Source organism: Alternaria triticimaculans, assembly GCF_023758025.1.
Source record: "Alternaria triticimaculans strain BMP 0046 chromosome Unknown scaffold_3, whole genome shotgun sequence".
NCBI classification, from domain to species: Eukaryota; Fungi; Ascomycota; class Dothideomycetes; order Pleosporales; family Pleosporaceae; genus Alternaria; species Alternaria triticimaculans.
The window spans coordinates 2,032,324-2,044,308 of record NW_026055960.1 but is presented as its reverse complement, the minus strand read 5'-3'; the positions used below and the strand labels follow the sequence as shown (position 1 = coordinate 2,044,308).

Here is an 11,985-nt window from a genome sequence, read left to right as displayed (position 1 = left end):
TTGAAACTTGGTAAAAGGTACCTGAGCTCCAAATCGATGTGTTGGCCATTGGGCGTTATGGTAGTGGACGTGGAGGTAGCCAAACTAAGTAGGCCCTCAGGTCTTGGCGGCGCTAGCATCACGTGATGCTCTACTAGCGCCTGGCCGGCAGATCATCGGGCTGCCTGCGTCGGCTGGAGTTGCTCAGGTGAAGGGGGAATGTGGTGGTTGAGTGACCGTTTGTTGTGGTTGAGCCCAGGCAACCACTTACCACGGCAACGCTAGCCGGGGACAGCACGCCCGTGAACGAAAATCGAAGCGCCAATATGAACGTTCGGGGTATGAGAGTATCCGTACTAGCGTACACATTGCGGCATTGTCGCTGCAAGTCTCGTCAGGGCGCCCTGTGGTTCACCTTGGTTGTAGCCAGCGATCCATTGATGACAGTTGATTGTCAGCCAGAGTTGAAGCTACTCTTTTGCAAGAATGAGAGACTGTAAGAGCAAAGAATGTGAGCTACTTTGGAAGTGAAGCCTCCCCTAAGAACGTAAGGTCTTCTGACGAGGTAGCCATGATAGAGCTAATAGTGTCGACAGCAAAGTGGCCGCGCAAATAGAAGGACCTTCAGGATAGCATGAAGTCTCTGGCTGATCACACCTAGGTATGTATCTTCTCCACTGCTGGTGCGTCACTGAGGTGGTTCAACGCCCCTCGGCTTACCTAGGTAGGTAGTGACTGAGGCTGCGATGAGCGACGAGGCGGCGCTTCAAGCTGGGTCAAAGGTACATCCAGCGAGCGAACGTCGACTCAATGCTAACGAGGTCGCCTGCTTCTTGGTCAAGTGCTCGGGCTGCCGTCCGTTCTCATTGCGCCCCGAGGCACTCACCAACCGACGGTGAGACCTAACTCATGGCGGACGACGGCCCCTACAGCAGCTGCCATTCAGTTCGATTGCCAGTTCGCCCAAGCACGCGCAACTCGCATTACCCTCGCATAAGACATAAGGAAGATTACGCAGTGCGTCCCTACTACGGCGGCCCGGTGAGTGACAGTCTGGAGGCTGCGCCGCGGCTATTGACTACGGCAACGGATTGCCATGCGCAACCCAGCCAGCAGGGCGGTAGCGACTCCGAAGACGAGATGGCAGATATCTACTACCGTAGAAGAGCCTTCGGCAATAAGGGCAACCTATAGAGCAAGGAAAGAAAACGGTTGCGATACAAAGCTAGAAGCAGGCTCTGCATGGCTAGCTCTTGCAGCTATTCATGGATGTGACGGACGCAAGAGCAAAATAGACATGAGAACGCAAAATATATCTAGCCTTGCAGTGAAGTGGAGTCCTCACAAGCTCGGAGTATGTGTCATGGAGACCGTTAAGCTAGAGATGCCGAGAATTCTCGCGAGCTTGGAAACGATGATGATGATGTTCATGCAGTGCTAGGATATTGGTCAGGCTCATAGTCTAGCTAGTGTAGCGGTACATCTGTCGGTCCTATCTTCGAGCCGGCATATTCGAAGGTTTGTACAAGTGTTCTGGTGATTGCCGGTTGCCGGTGTATGCCAGGAGCGGCGCTCGTCCTTCAAATGCCGTCGTAGAATCATGGCGTTTGAGTTCCGCAATGCCAATAGCACCGCCTGTTTCAACAACTTAGTTTGAAATCATGCTGATATCCGATTGACCAGTGTTCTCACACCGTACATAAGCTAGCTCACAAGACAGATACAGTGTCAATGAGTTTCAAAGTGCTCGTAGCAAAGCATGACATTGGCGGCATCAAAGGCCGAAGAGTGATTTTTGTTGAATCCCGGGACGGTACAAAGAGCGGTAATGTAGGCATTGTCAGATAAACATACTGTCCATCCAGTTGGTACCATCGTCGGCCAAATCTCGTCACTATAGCAAAGTCAAAATGTAATCAACCCGCAAGCACCTCGGTTCAACAATTTGTGCGCCTGTAAATGGTCGAGCATGGATCGTATAAAGATACTAACCGTGGTTAGCTCGTGGCTACAGAGTACCTAGGATACTGAGTAAGCTTGACATGACGGCAAGGTACTTACCTCAGCACCCCACGTTCGTCCCACGTAGCATGTGCGCCGCTTACCAATGCCTAGGTAATGAGAGCCAACGGGTACACCGAGGTAATGCTACGCAGAATTCTTCTAGGCTTTCTCCACTGACCCATGGCGTCGTTCCCCAGCATTAGCGGCCCGTCTCGGTGTTGAGCGACTGTATCCCTAGCTAGTTTCGCGACGGAAGGCGTGTCCTAGCGTACCTAGGTATCATCCCCGACCGGGCCTTCTTCCTACTTTGAGCATCGCGTACGAGGCGACATGACGGTACACGTAGCGACATCATATTCAACCGGTGGTACCGTGATGATGTACCAGACGTATTGCACGTGTGCTTACATCGTGCAGTGGTATGTCGGAAGCTGCACCAGTCCGCCTGGGAAACTCCGACGACACTGTGGGGCGATGTGGGGCACAATACACATCATGCCGAGGCGCGATTTTGGGCGTTCGGGATCGTGAAGGAATATCAGCAAGGAGATGCTGAAAAAAACGATTGATGATAACGAGATAGGAAATGAAAGGAGGACGTGATGTACAGGTGCAACAACGCTAATTTGGGTATTCAAGACGACAAGGTAAGATGAGAAAGATCTATGACGCAACAATGGCTGGGCCTCTTCAAGTCTGTAATAAGGCTTCATCAATCTCCCAATCTTCCCAAGTAGGCTTATCGAAACCGTTGGGACGAGAGCTGCGTAGGAAGCCGTTCCAGTAACCTTCAACGCTGACCACGGGTCGGATTGTCCTGACATTGGCGTTGAATCCCTTGCTGTAACACTCCTGCATGTGTCGGTCTTCGAAGAGCTCTGGGTGCGTTCGTCTCATTGTCTTCAATGCTCTCTTTCCAACTTCATCGACCGAATCGTGGTGTCGCAACTGAAAGAACTCCTGGTCATGTTCTTTCCGTAGCTCCGCCATCATCCGGTCGTCGTAGAGTCCAAGTTGTAGTAGGTAGATATCGTACTGAACCAACGACGTGGTACCTAGGTAACTTCCACCAACCTTTGCTCGTCTGTGGAGTCCAACTAGTGCAGCGATGGTGCCCATGCATCCTGTTCCATAATCACTCATAGGGAAAGGTGGTACAACAGGCTCACTCAATCCCATTGCTTGACCCTGCGCCCATGCCACACCCGTCACGCAGTCTGCAATTTGCTGCCAGCCTGGACGTGAAGACCATGGCCCAGTGTGACCAAAACAATTCTCGGCAACGTAGACAAAGCCTTTGCCGCGCTTTCTGGCAAGACGAAGAAGCTGCTCGGGCCCGTATCCCAGACGATTTAGACTTCCGGGTCGATAGCCATCCAAAATTGCATCTGCCGATTGTAAAAGCTCCTCGAAGGTCTGACGGTCTCTTGGGTCCTTCAAGTTCAGGTCGGTGGTATGCTTGCCGATGTTTGCATCCACTTGGAAGAAAGGTACGTCGGAGAGGTTCGGCGATGTGACTTTGATGACCTCAGCACCGTATTCGGCGAGCCCCCGACCCATAGCGGGCCCGGCAATGATCCGGCACAGTTCAAGAACGCGGATACCGGCAAGAATCTGTGGTTTGGGCGTGTTTGATGACTTGAACGGAAAAGGCGCCGCGGGAGTTTCGCTTTCGAGAGTTTCCACCTTCCAAGGCGGTTGCTGAAGAAGTATACGTCCGTGTGGGGTCTTTTGGAAATCTTCCCACTTCAGGCATGTCACACCAGCTTGTCCAATCTCTTTATTCATCTCTTCGAGCTGATCGACAGTGTATCGACTGACATGATCCTCGATGACCTTGATGCATTCATGGTAGTCTGTCAGATCAGGCCGTGATCCTTCGAGACCGATCATGTTCAACGCTTTGGTTGCCTCAAGAGATCCATGAAGGTGAAAGTATTCTCCTGGGTTCTTGGTCTGGTAGAGGTTTGCGGATAGTCTGCGGTACAGGATAGATTGTGCTTGAAGCAAGTCGGTGTCTGTCCTGGTCAGTATTAATCGTCGGCCAAGCTGAGGCAGTGAGTTCAACCTTTAAGTAGCTTCTTAGCCCTTGCGTCCGATTTATCGAACCCGCCCACCGTGGCTAAATAGGTGGAGAATAGAAAAGCTGTGGCTCTTTCGAGTTCGACAGCGATACCGCGTGGCGTTTGAGCATCTTGTAGATCGGCAATGGCAGATACAACTCCTGCTTCAACCGCCTTGAGCGCAGAGATGGCCTCTGTTTGCTTCAGTGGGCTGGGAAAGTATGGGCTTCCGGTGTTTGCGGTCGAAAATTTAACATTGGCGATGTGTGGCAGCGACTCTTTGGGCAGATTGTCTTTCGCCTTGGTGAGTAATTGTTCTAATGCTGCCGTGGTTCCCGCCAGCAATGTGTTGGCGTGCGTGGCAATTTGATGGTGACTATTGTCAGATCCTAGATATGGCGCCATTTCGAAGAATGTAAAGACAAAACAGAACGGTACAAGATTGTAGCAAAGGGAATCTCAGGGTAAATACTCGTAGCCCTTCCAAAGACGGCCCGAGGTAAGGTTGCGTGGTAACGGCTTCGCCGTTGAAAAGCTGATTAGCGGCATATCGAGCTTGTTGACCGTATGCGGTCATGACCTTTGCTATCAGCATCGGCTAAGAGCGTCCTGCATGCATACCAACGGGTTGAGTCTAAAGGCGGGCTGGGCTGGGGTCTGTAGGCCGATTTCATGACGATCGGCAGACGTCCAGCGCTACTCGATTTTCGGAACAGTGGGAAGCCCAAGCTTCGCAGCTTCGCGACAACCACGAGGGACTCGTCACCCAATTCCATCAGCAAGGCCATCAGGATCTTACTGTGATCGTCTCCATCTCATCAATACAGACGGCGAAGGCTGCGGGGCCCTTTTCCGCGTCATTTTCGCGTAGCGTTATGGGACTTCCGTGACTCGCTTCCATCATTACCACGAGTGCATCTTCCGACCAGCTCATCCATCCGTCGCGTCGGCAATGTACTCCCAGGCATTGACCATCCGGATTCGCACGTGATAACGACTGCGACTACCCGCGGAGTCGATACCGTGATGACGCGACCCAAGGTCCCACCAGGTTCGTCTACGCTCGTACTGGCGACTTCCCGAGGTCACGGCTAATTTGACGCGTCGCAGACCAACGACAGCGCACCGCTCAGGCGTGCGAAAGTTGCAAGAGGAGAAAACAGAAGGTCGGTTCAATTTCTCAACTGTTGCATCACGACGTTTTTCGCGTTCGGCTACAGATGCACTTGGCACAGACCCCTGTCGGCGTTCACGACCTGCAACTTAGTTCTTGCATGCCATTACGCTAGCATCTTGAGGTTGCTATGCTCACCGATCGCCGTGTGGAGGCATTGCGGGAGGCCATCGGCTAGCTGTGCGGCTCCATCACGTTGTACAACAGGAAACTGTCCGGCTGGGCGATGCTTCACCCGAACGCTTTGTAATCATGGACAGTATCTGCATCGGCTCCTTCGCAAGATGACTCGCGGACACGTGCAACTATGCCCTCTAGTTGACATACGAGACTGACAGATCACAGTGCAACGGCTTGTGCCCCTGCAGCACATGTGATAAGGTTAGGCCCCCATCCCAACTGCATACTGCAATGTATTGACTTTAGATAGCGCAAGTTTACCTGCATATACGCGGATCGAGATCCGAATTCTCCAGGCGAGGACCGACCACCCGCAAAGAGACGTACAATTGAGAGCGGCAATGACAGCGACAGTTCGATGTACGTATCTCGCATTTCATCACTCTGCCAAATATATGGGACTCTGCACTCCTCCAAAAGCGTTATCCATCGCTATATGCCTGGACGCTTTCCGAAGCACAATCCACTGACTGCTCACTTTATAGTCCAACTGACAACCGGACTGTAAATACTCCGGCTGTCGAGCACGCACAAACAACGCCACTTTCGTTACATAACCGCACGTCGTCTGTCAACCAACCAAATTTGTTGACACGCACACTCAGTGTCAACCAAGAAGTACCGTTCAAGTCTCCCGGCCCAGGACCCAGTATAGAGCATGCAAACAGCTCAATCGATCGTCTGGCTGTCAATCATGATAACACCCGTGACCGGCTTACTCCGACACACGCTTCCACTCCAAATGATGGCACAGATGAAGTGGCGGAGTTTCCAAGCCAGAGCCGCATGTTACAAGATCCAACGGGTCGAGTGATATACATTGGCGATGCAGCTACGCTATCATTTCTTCAGCTCCTTCGGATGATGGTCGAAACGGTAGCCGGCCCGTCACCGTTTACGACTGACCCTCGTCGTCACAAGATAGTCGAAGGCCAATACTCACTTCCATTGGGATATCGACAGTCGAGTCTACTCCCAGACGAGCGAACGGCACGCGCGCTGGTGGATGCCTTTTTCGTCAATACTCACGGCTTATTACAGGTCTTCCGACGTGACTCCTTTCTTGAGAAACTAGAGCGTTGCTACTCCGATCCGCTATCTGTCGATACATCTTGGTCATGCTTACTCAACCTCGTTTTCGCCATCGGCCTCACCATGGCGACACCGCTTTCAGGAAGCCCTGAGGCGCTGATAATCGACAAGCTTCGCAGTGAACACCTCGACAGAGCCGAGGCTTTCTATCTAAATGCTAGGAACATGAACGATCCGATGACAGGTTTGGAGGATCAGGATTTCTGGTCTGTCCAAGCGCTGCTTCTCATGTCATATTACATGTTGGCAAAAAGCAAGCGCAACACTGCTTTTGCCTTACTTGGGATGGCGGTACGGTCTGCACTTGCTCTCGGCCTCCATAGAGAAGAGACTATGGTCATCTTCAGCCCAGAGGAACAAACACAGCGAAAGGACCTTTGGCGGTCGATATTCGTGATGGATCGTTTACTGTCTTGTTCTCTTGGCCGTCCGACCGCCATATCGGAAGACGACTGCTCGGGAGATACACTCCGCCCGCCCGACAGCAGTGTTCGCAACCAGTCATGGAGCTTCAGCGCAAAGACTGTGTACGATTTCAACGAGACTGGCCCACCTGCTCTGGAAGCCACCGTTCGAAGCTGCAGAGTCATCGGCGTCATCTTGCGGAGGGTGTACCAGCAACGCAAGATCAGCACTCGTCTCGCCCAAGAGATATCGGACATATGCAAGACATGGCCCCGGCTGCTGACGCCCATCTTGCAATGGCGACAAGCAGCAACTGCCTCGCCCAGTCAAGGCGTGGCCATCTTGCACGTCAACTTATTCTACTGCCATTCCGTCATCCTCCTTACTCGACCTTTCTTACTGTATATACTCAACAAAGAGACTCAACGGCATGTCGAACAACCTGGGTCGAGAGGGCCACGACCTTTCCACCGCATGGAGCGATTCAGCGAGGCCTGTGTCATCGCCTCTGTGCATACCATCCTGCTTATACAGAACGCTTACGAGGCTGGTTATCTGTCCCGACGCAACCCAGCCGTTATCTACTTCCTCTTCGCAGCCACCCTCGTCATTCTTGCAAGCGACTTCGCCGGCCTATACCAGATCGAGCTAACGGACAACTGCGTTGTCAATGCTATTAACGTCATGAACTACTGCGCAGAGAGCGATCAACAAGCAAGCCGTCTAGTATACATACTGAGTTCTTTCCGAGACGTCGTCGCACAGCAACGACTACGCCGGCGACAGGATTCAACAAGTAATGCGACACTACCCAGCATCGCATCACAACTCTATGGCAGGCAGATGCCGCAGCAACAACGTAACTCTGCGCCCCAGGCACCCGATTCAGCGCGCGCATCAAACCCGATGGATGCAACACCACGGCTTCACCAAGTGCCCGTACACATATATCCCGGCATGCAGACAGCGCCGATCAACGAACCGGTACTGACGTATCAAGCCTCTGAGCAACACCATGCTCTTGGTCAAAACCAACACCACGGCAACGTTCAGCACAGCCCAGCTCCCACAGGAGAAGACTTTAGTGTCCATCTGTCTCCTATCCAAGAGCCCCCGCCGGTAGACATGGCCACGCCATCGTATACATCGGCCTCGAGAGCGCCCTCACTATCAGCCATGCTCGATCTATCTGCTTTAGAAGCAACGCGTGTGCCCAGTCTGCATTCCGAGGATAGCGGACAGGATGAGCAGATTGACTTTGACGCGCTGTGGGCCTGGCCTAGTAACACACCTGCAATGGGCAGTCCACGGGCTATGGAGGCAAGCGGGGTGAGCGAGCGGGTGCAGGGCATTAGTGATAGCGCTGTACCCATGTTTGGGGTTAGTAGACAGGGAACAGATGGCCTTTGAAAGGGTGGATATGGTTTGGAGTTTTGTATTATTTTCGATTCTTTGTGCATACTACGATGTGCATCCAGCCGTTTGTGACCCTATGTATTCCGATTCCAGGCTTGTGGTACAGGGCGAAATGCGATGACCCCTCACAGTGATGAGGGCCCCATTTAACTGTTCAAACACTTTTGGCAGTGTCTGAATGCCCCGATTTGTTCATCGCGTTGTTTTCAGCAGTTCCCTTCTCACTTTTCTAACTTGGTAGCCATTCGTGCAAGCACGTGGGCTAGAGGAGTGAAACAGTGACAGGGCGAGTTGAAAACAACGGTGGTCTTCGCGGCCTGTAACGCGATGTGCATCTTTTGTACCGCAGTGAGGCCCTGTTCGACTTTACCAGTAGTGACCCCGCAGTGAGCGCAACCGCCAGGGCGTTTGTAGATTGTAATTTCCTTATGCATAGGATATTCGAATCTGAGTGCCAGTGATTGTAGATGCACGAAGCTCGCTTGCCAGAGAGTTGAGGTAGCGTTGCCATCATGCGGTAACAGATCGAATGTACTAAGTGCGCCATCTCTTCCGAGCGGCGACTCTGGGCTAAGAATGTAACGCATTGCCGAACGTTCAGCAAGCAACGCACTTGTAAACATCGTATACGAGTAGTAGGTATACGTCAATACTTCCATCGTCCTAATGAGGTGTCCACAAGCTGTCGGAGGATGTTGAATGTATGCGCGATAATCTGGAAGGCCCATTTGGATAGTTACCTTGAACACATTTCGCTTATAGTACGTCTCCAAGGCGAGCGCGGTGAATTCGCGGTTCCGAGTGCCGATGATGGACGTAAGCTGTTCTGCTAAAACACGAGAGTGTGCAATCGAATCAATCCCGTTGGTTTGATCAAGGTTATGAGCCAAAATCTCCACCTTCAACTCATCTGGAAGCCGCGACCAGCCATGGAAGGTAGCAGGCGGTTTGGTGTTGGGATCGTCCATGTTGCTTTAGTTGCGACGAAGAGAGATCTGTGAGCCGTGTTAGCTTTTGAGTAGAACAGAATGATCAATGAGCTATCGCGCGGACGATGTAGACGAGCACCCACCTTGAGGCTGTCTTAACGCGCAGACTGTCTGCACTCCAGACTTCGCGTTCACTGCTGTAATTGTGAGCCTCGTAGATCTGTATGATGTGGTCTCCTCACCGGAATTCTGGATCGTTTAGAATCAAGGCAAAGGGTGTGAAGAAGTGGCGAAGAGGTGAGTGGTGTTATCTACTGTAGCTGCCAAGCCTAGCCAACTCAGGACTGTGCGCTCCAGGTTGGGAAAGAGCAACGCTGGATTAGAGTCACTGAAATTTTGGAGGGCACTGTGAGGAATCTTGAAGAGCACTGTGAAATTCTTTTGGTACCTAATCGTACATCTCACTCGTGCTGTCTCTTACAACGCCTCCAGAATGCGCACATCGCTCATCGCTTCAAAGGGTATCGTCTCGCTTCCTGCACCTTGCAAGGCCCACTGCAGGGTCTTCTCTACCGCACGTCTACCTGTGTGCTCAAGAGGTAGCCTATATAATGTTAGCAGATGCACCCTCAATATTGGTGTTCGGGTTAGCTCACCAATGGCCTGCTCCTTTGATAACCACGACCTGACTTCCCTTGACCAGATAGTCGCGAGCGTTATCAAATGAGAGCCGTTGATTGAATGCAGGATCAAACTGCCCCATCATGAGTGTCGAAGGGGCCTTCAGCGCGCCCTGTGGTGCCATACTGGACAGGGTGCCTGATGCAGACAAGGTCTGCGAAGAAGCAGCTTCAGAGGAAATGTTGTACAGCGCGGCAGTAACCTCGAGCGACTTTTCCCACTTGCCGAAAGCCAGGCTGTCGCGATAGATGTGGATCTTCTCGGACATGCCGCGGTCGCCTACTCTGCTCTTGACAGAATCGCCGTATCGTTCACCCTTGTCGTTCGCCTTGTTTAGCTGGGCACTTCCGGGTCCAGTAGAGATTGCCATTGCTTCAGCAGCTTCCGTAGGTTCCAACACAGTAGCAGCCTTGCCCTTCTTCGGTGTGCCTTTGCCGAACTGGTGGAGAACACGCAGGAAGAAGTAGTTGCCAAAAGTCGCGAAGACGTTGTGGAGAGGCCAGGGTAGATGGAATACGAAGATGTAGAAAGAGCTTCGGAACTGTCCAGCCACAGGGCCGAGTGCGTGTAACCCATTCTTCAGCAGACGGAAGTTGAACGGAGAGTGTATCCATGTCCTCAGCATTTGCTTCGCCAACAAGATCCTGTTCGTCGCGTTCGAGTGTAGTAGAGCTGTGACGGCGCCGCCTGTGATGATCCAGTGGTCAGCCAGGACATGTGCCTCGGAAGCCAGCCGGCCAGCAATGACCGCACCCCAGTCGTGCGACACTACCACTACCTTCTTGCCTTCCGACAGGAACTGCTCTCGTATGCCGACAATGAACTCGCTCAACACCTCGAGCATTTCGTTCGGGCCGTATGCGGACAGACTGTCGGAGCCGCCATAGCCAGGGAGATCGACGGCTATCAGGATGGAGTCCTTTTGTAGGGAAGCGGATTGGAGGAGGTGGCGCCAGATGAGGTAAGAATCGGGGAATCCTGGTCTTTGTTAGTTGCGTAGTCCATTAAAGTTTGGTACCTGCATGACTTTGCTAAGAGAACACATACCATGTAGAAAGATGGTAACGTTCTTCGGCGGTGATGATCCAGTGTCCTGGTTAACGACATAGTGCAGGCGGGTACCGTTGGTGGTTTTGTAGAAGGCATGCTTGAAACCTGGTAGAGGCTCTCGGTCAAGACTCCAGAAACTCTCTTGCGCAGCAGCCAACGCGCGCTTCTCCTCGTCGCTATCTTTCGCCCAGAGCGCCCCGTTCTTGATGACTGCCATGGTCCATACTCCGGCAAGGCTGAACAGTCCAAATCCAAGTTTGAAACCGCTCCAAGCCAGACTCCCGAGTTTGTCTGCCATGTTGGCGTTTTGGCTGGAGGTGTGTCGCAGTACAGCTCTGCTCAGTTGTCTGTAGATTAGGCACCCAATAAAAGTTCGTGCACATGTGTTGGTGGTGGTTGTAGTGGAGCGACGGTCCTGTCACATGTAGCGCGAAAGTAGAGTTGAGAAGGTGCGATCAAAAATCAAGGTTGGCTGGTATCCACCCCCGCATGCTGGAAGCAAGAACATAGTCCTGACTGTAGCGGTAGCCCCAGGGGCAGATCGCGATGGCGAAGCAGATGACCCGCGAAACCACGCGGCAGAGACGATCAAGGGTCCTGTGTGTCCATGGAAGCTGCAGTGATGATCGTTGAGGTATGACGCTATTGGCCATAGCTTCTGCTATGCCGCGGACTGACGCAGTCTGATCGGTCGGGTAGCTTCGTCCCCCGGTTCAGGGTGCAGTCGCTGGTCGCCTGGGCACCGGGTTAGGGCGATGCGCGTGCTCTGCGCATCATTTAATTTATGCTTGAGTTGTCACCACTGAGAGCTGGGATATCGTGGGTCTACTCGTCTATCTACGAGATTGTACGCGCAATGCTCGTACGTCTTTAATGGCAATCATGGCATGTGCTCTTATCTTGGATGGGAACAGCAGCCATAGTAACATCTGACGTGTGCGCATAGCGATATCCAATATCGAGGTCCTGCCCTATTGTGCACAATAGCTCGCTCACCTGGGACTCAACGCAG

The 11,985-nt window shown here is 52.5% G+C and overlaps 3 protein-coding genes across 3 annotated transcripts; 1 reads left to right on the top strand and 2 right to left on the bottom strand.

The window, feature by feature from the left end:
• Positions 1-2,673: 2,673 nt before the first annotated feature.
• Positions 2,674-4,451, bottom strand: J4E78_003376 (uncharacterized protein; the record flags this gene model as incomplete). Its single annotated transcript, XM_049364016.1, has 2 exons — positions 2,674-4,001; positions 4,052-4,451. The coding sequence occupies 2 exons, from the start codon at positions 4,449-4,451 to the stop codon at positions 2,674-2,676; spliced, it is 1,728 nt and encodes a 575-aa protein (XP_049224681.1).
• Positions 4,452-5,072: 621 nt separating this feature from the next.
• On the top strand, positions 5,073-8,307 carry J4E78_003375 (uncharacterized protein; the record flags this gene model as incomplete). Its single annotated transcript, XM_049364015.1, has 5 exons — positions 5,073-5,097; positions 5,157-5,212; positions 5,566-5,601; positions 5,651-5,760; positions 5,886-8,307. 5 exons carry the CDS (start codon positions 5,073-5,075, stop codon positions 8,305-8,307), a joined length of 2,649 nt encoding a protein of 882 aa, XP_049224680.1.
• A 1,412-nt stretch (positions 8,308-9,719) lies between these two features.
• Positions 9,720-11,271, bottom strand: J4E78_003374 (uncharacterized protein; the record flags this gene model as incomplete). Its single annotated transcript, XM_049364014.1, has 3 exons — positions 9,720-9,846; positions 9,899-10,901; positions 10,971-11,271. The coding sequence occupies 3 exons, from the start codon at positions 11,269-11,271 to the stop codon at positions 9,720-9,722; spliced, it is 1,431 nt and encodes a 476-aa protein (XP_049224679.1).
• Positions 11,272-11,985: the final 714 nt, after the last annotated feature.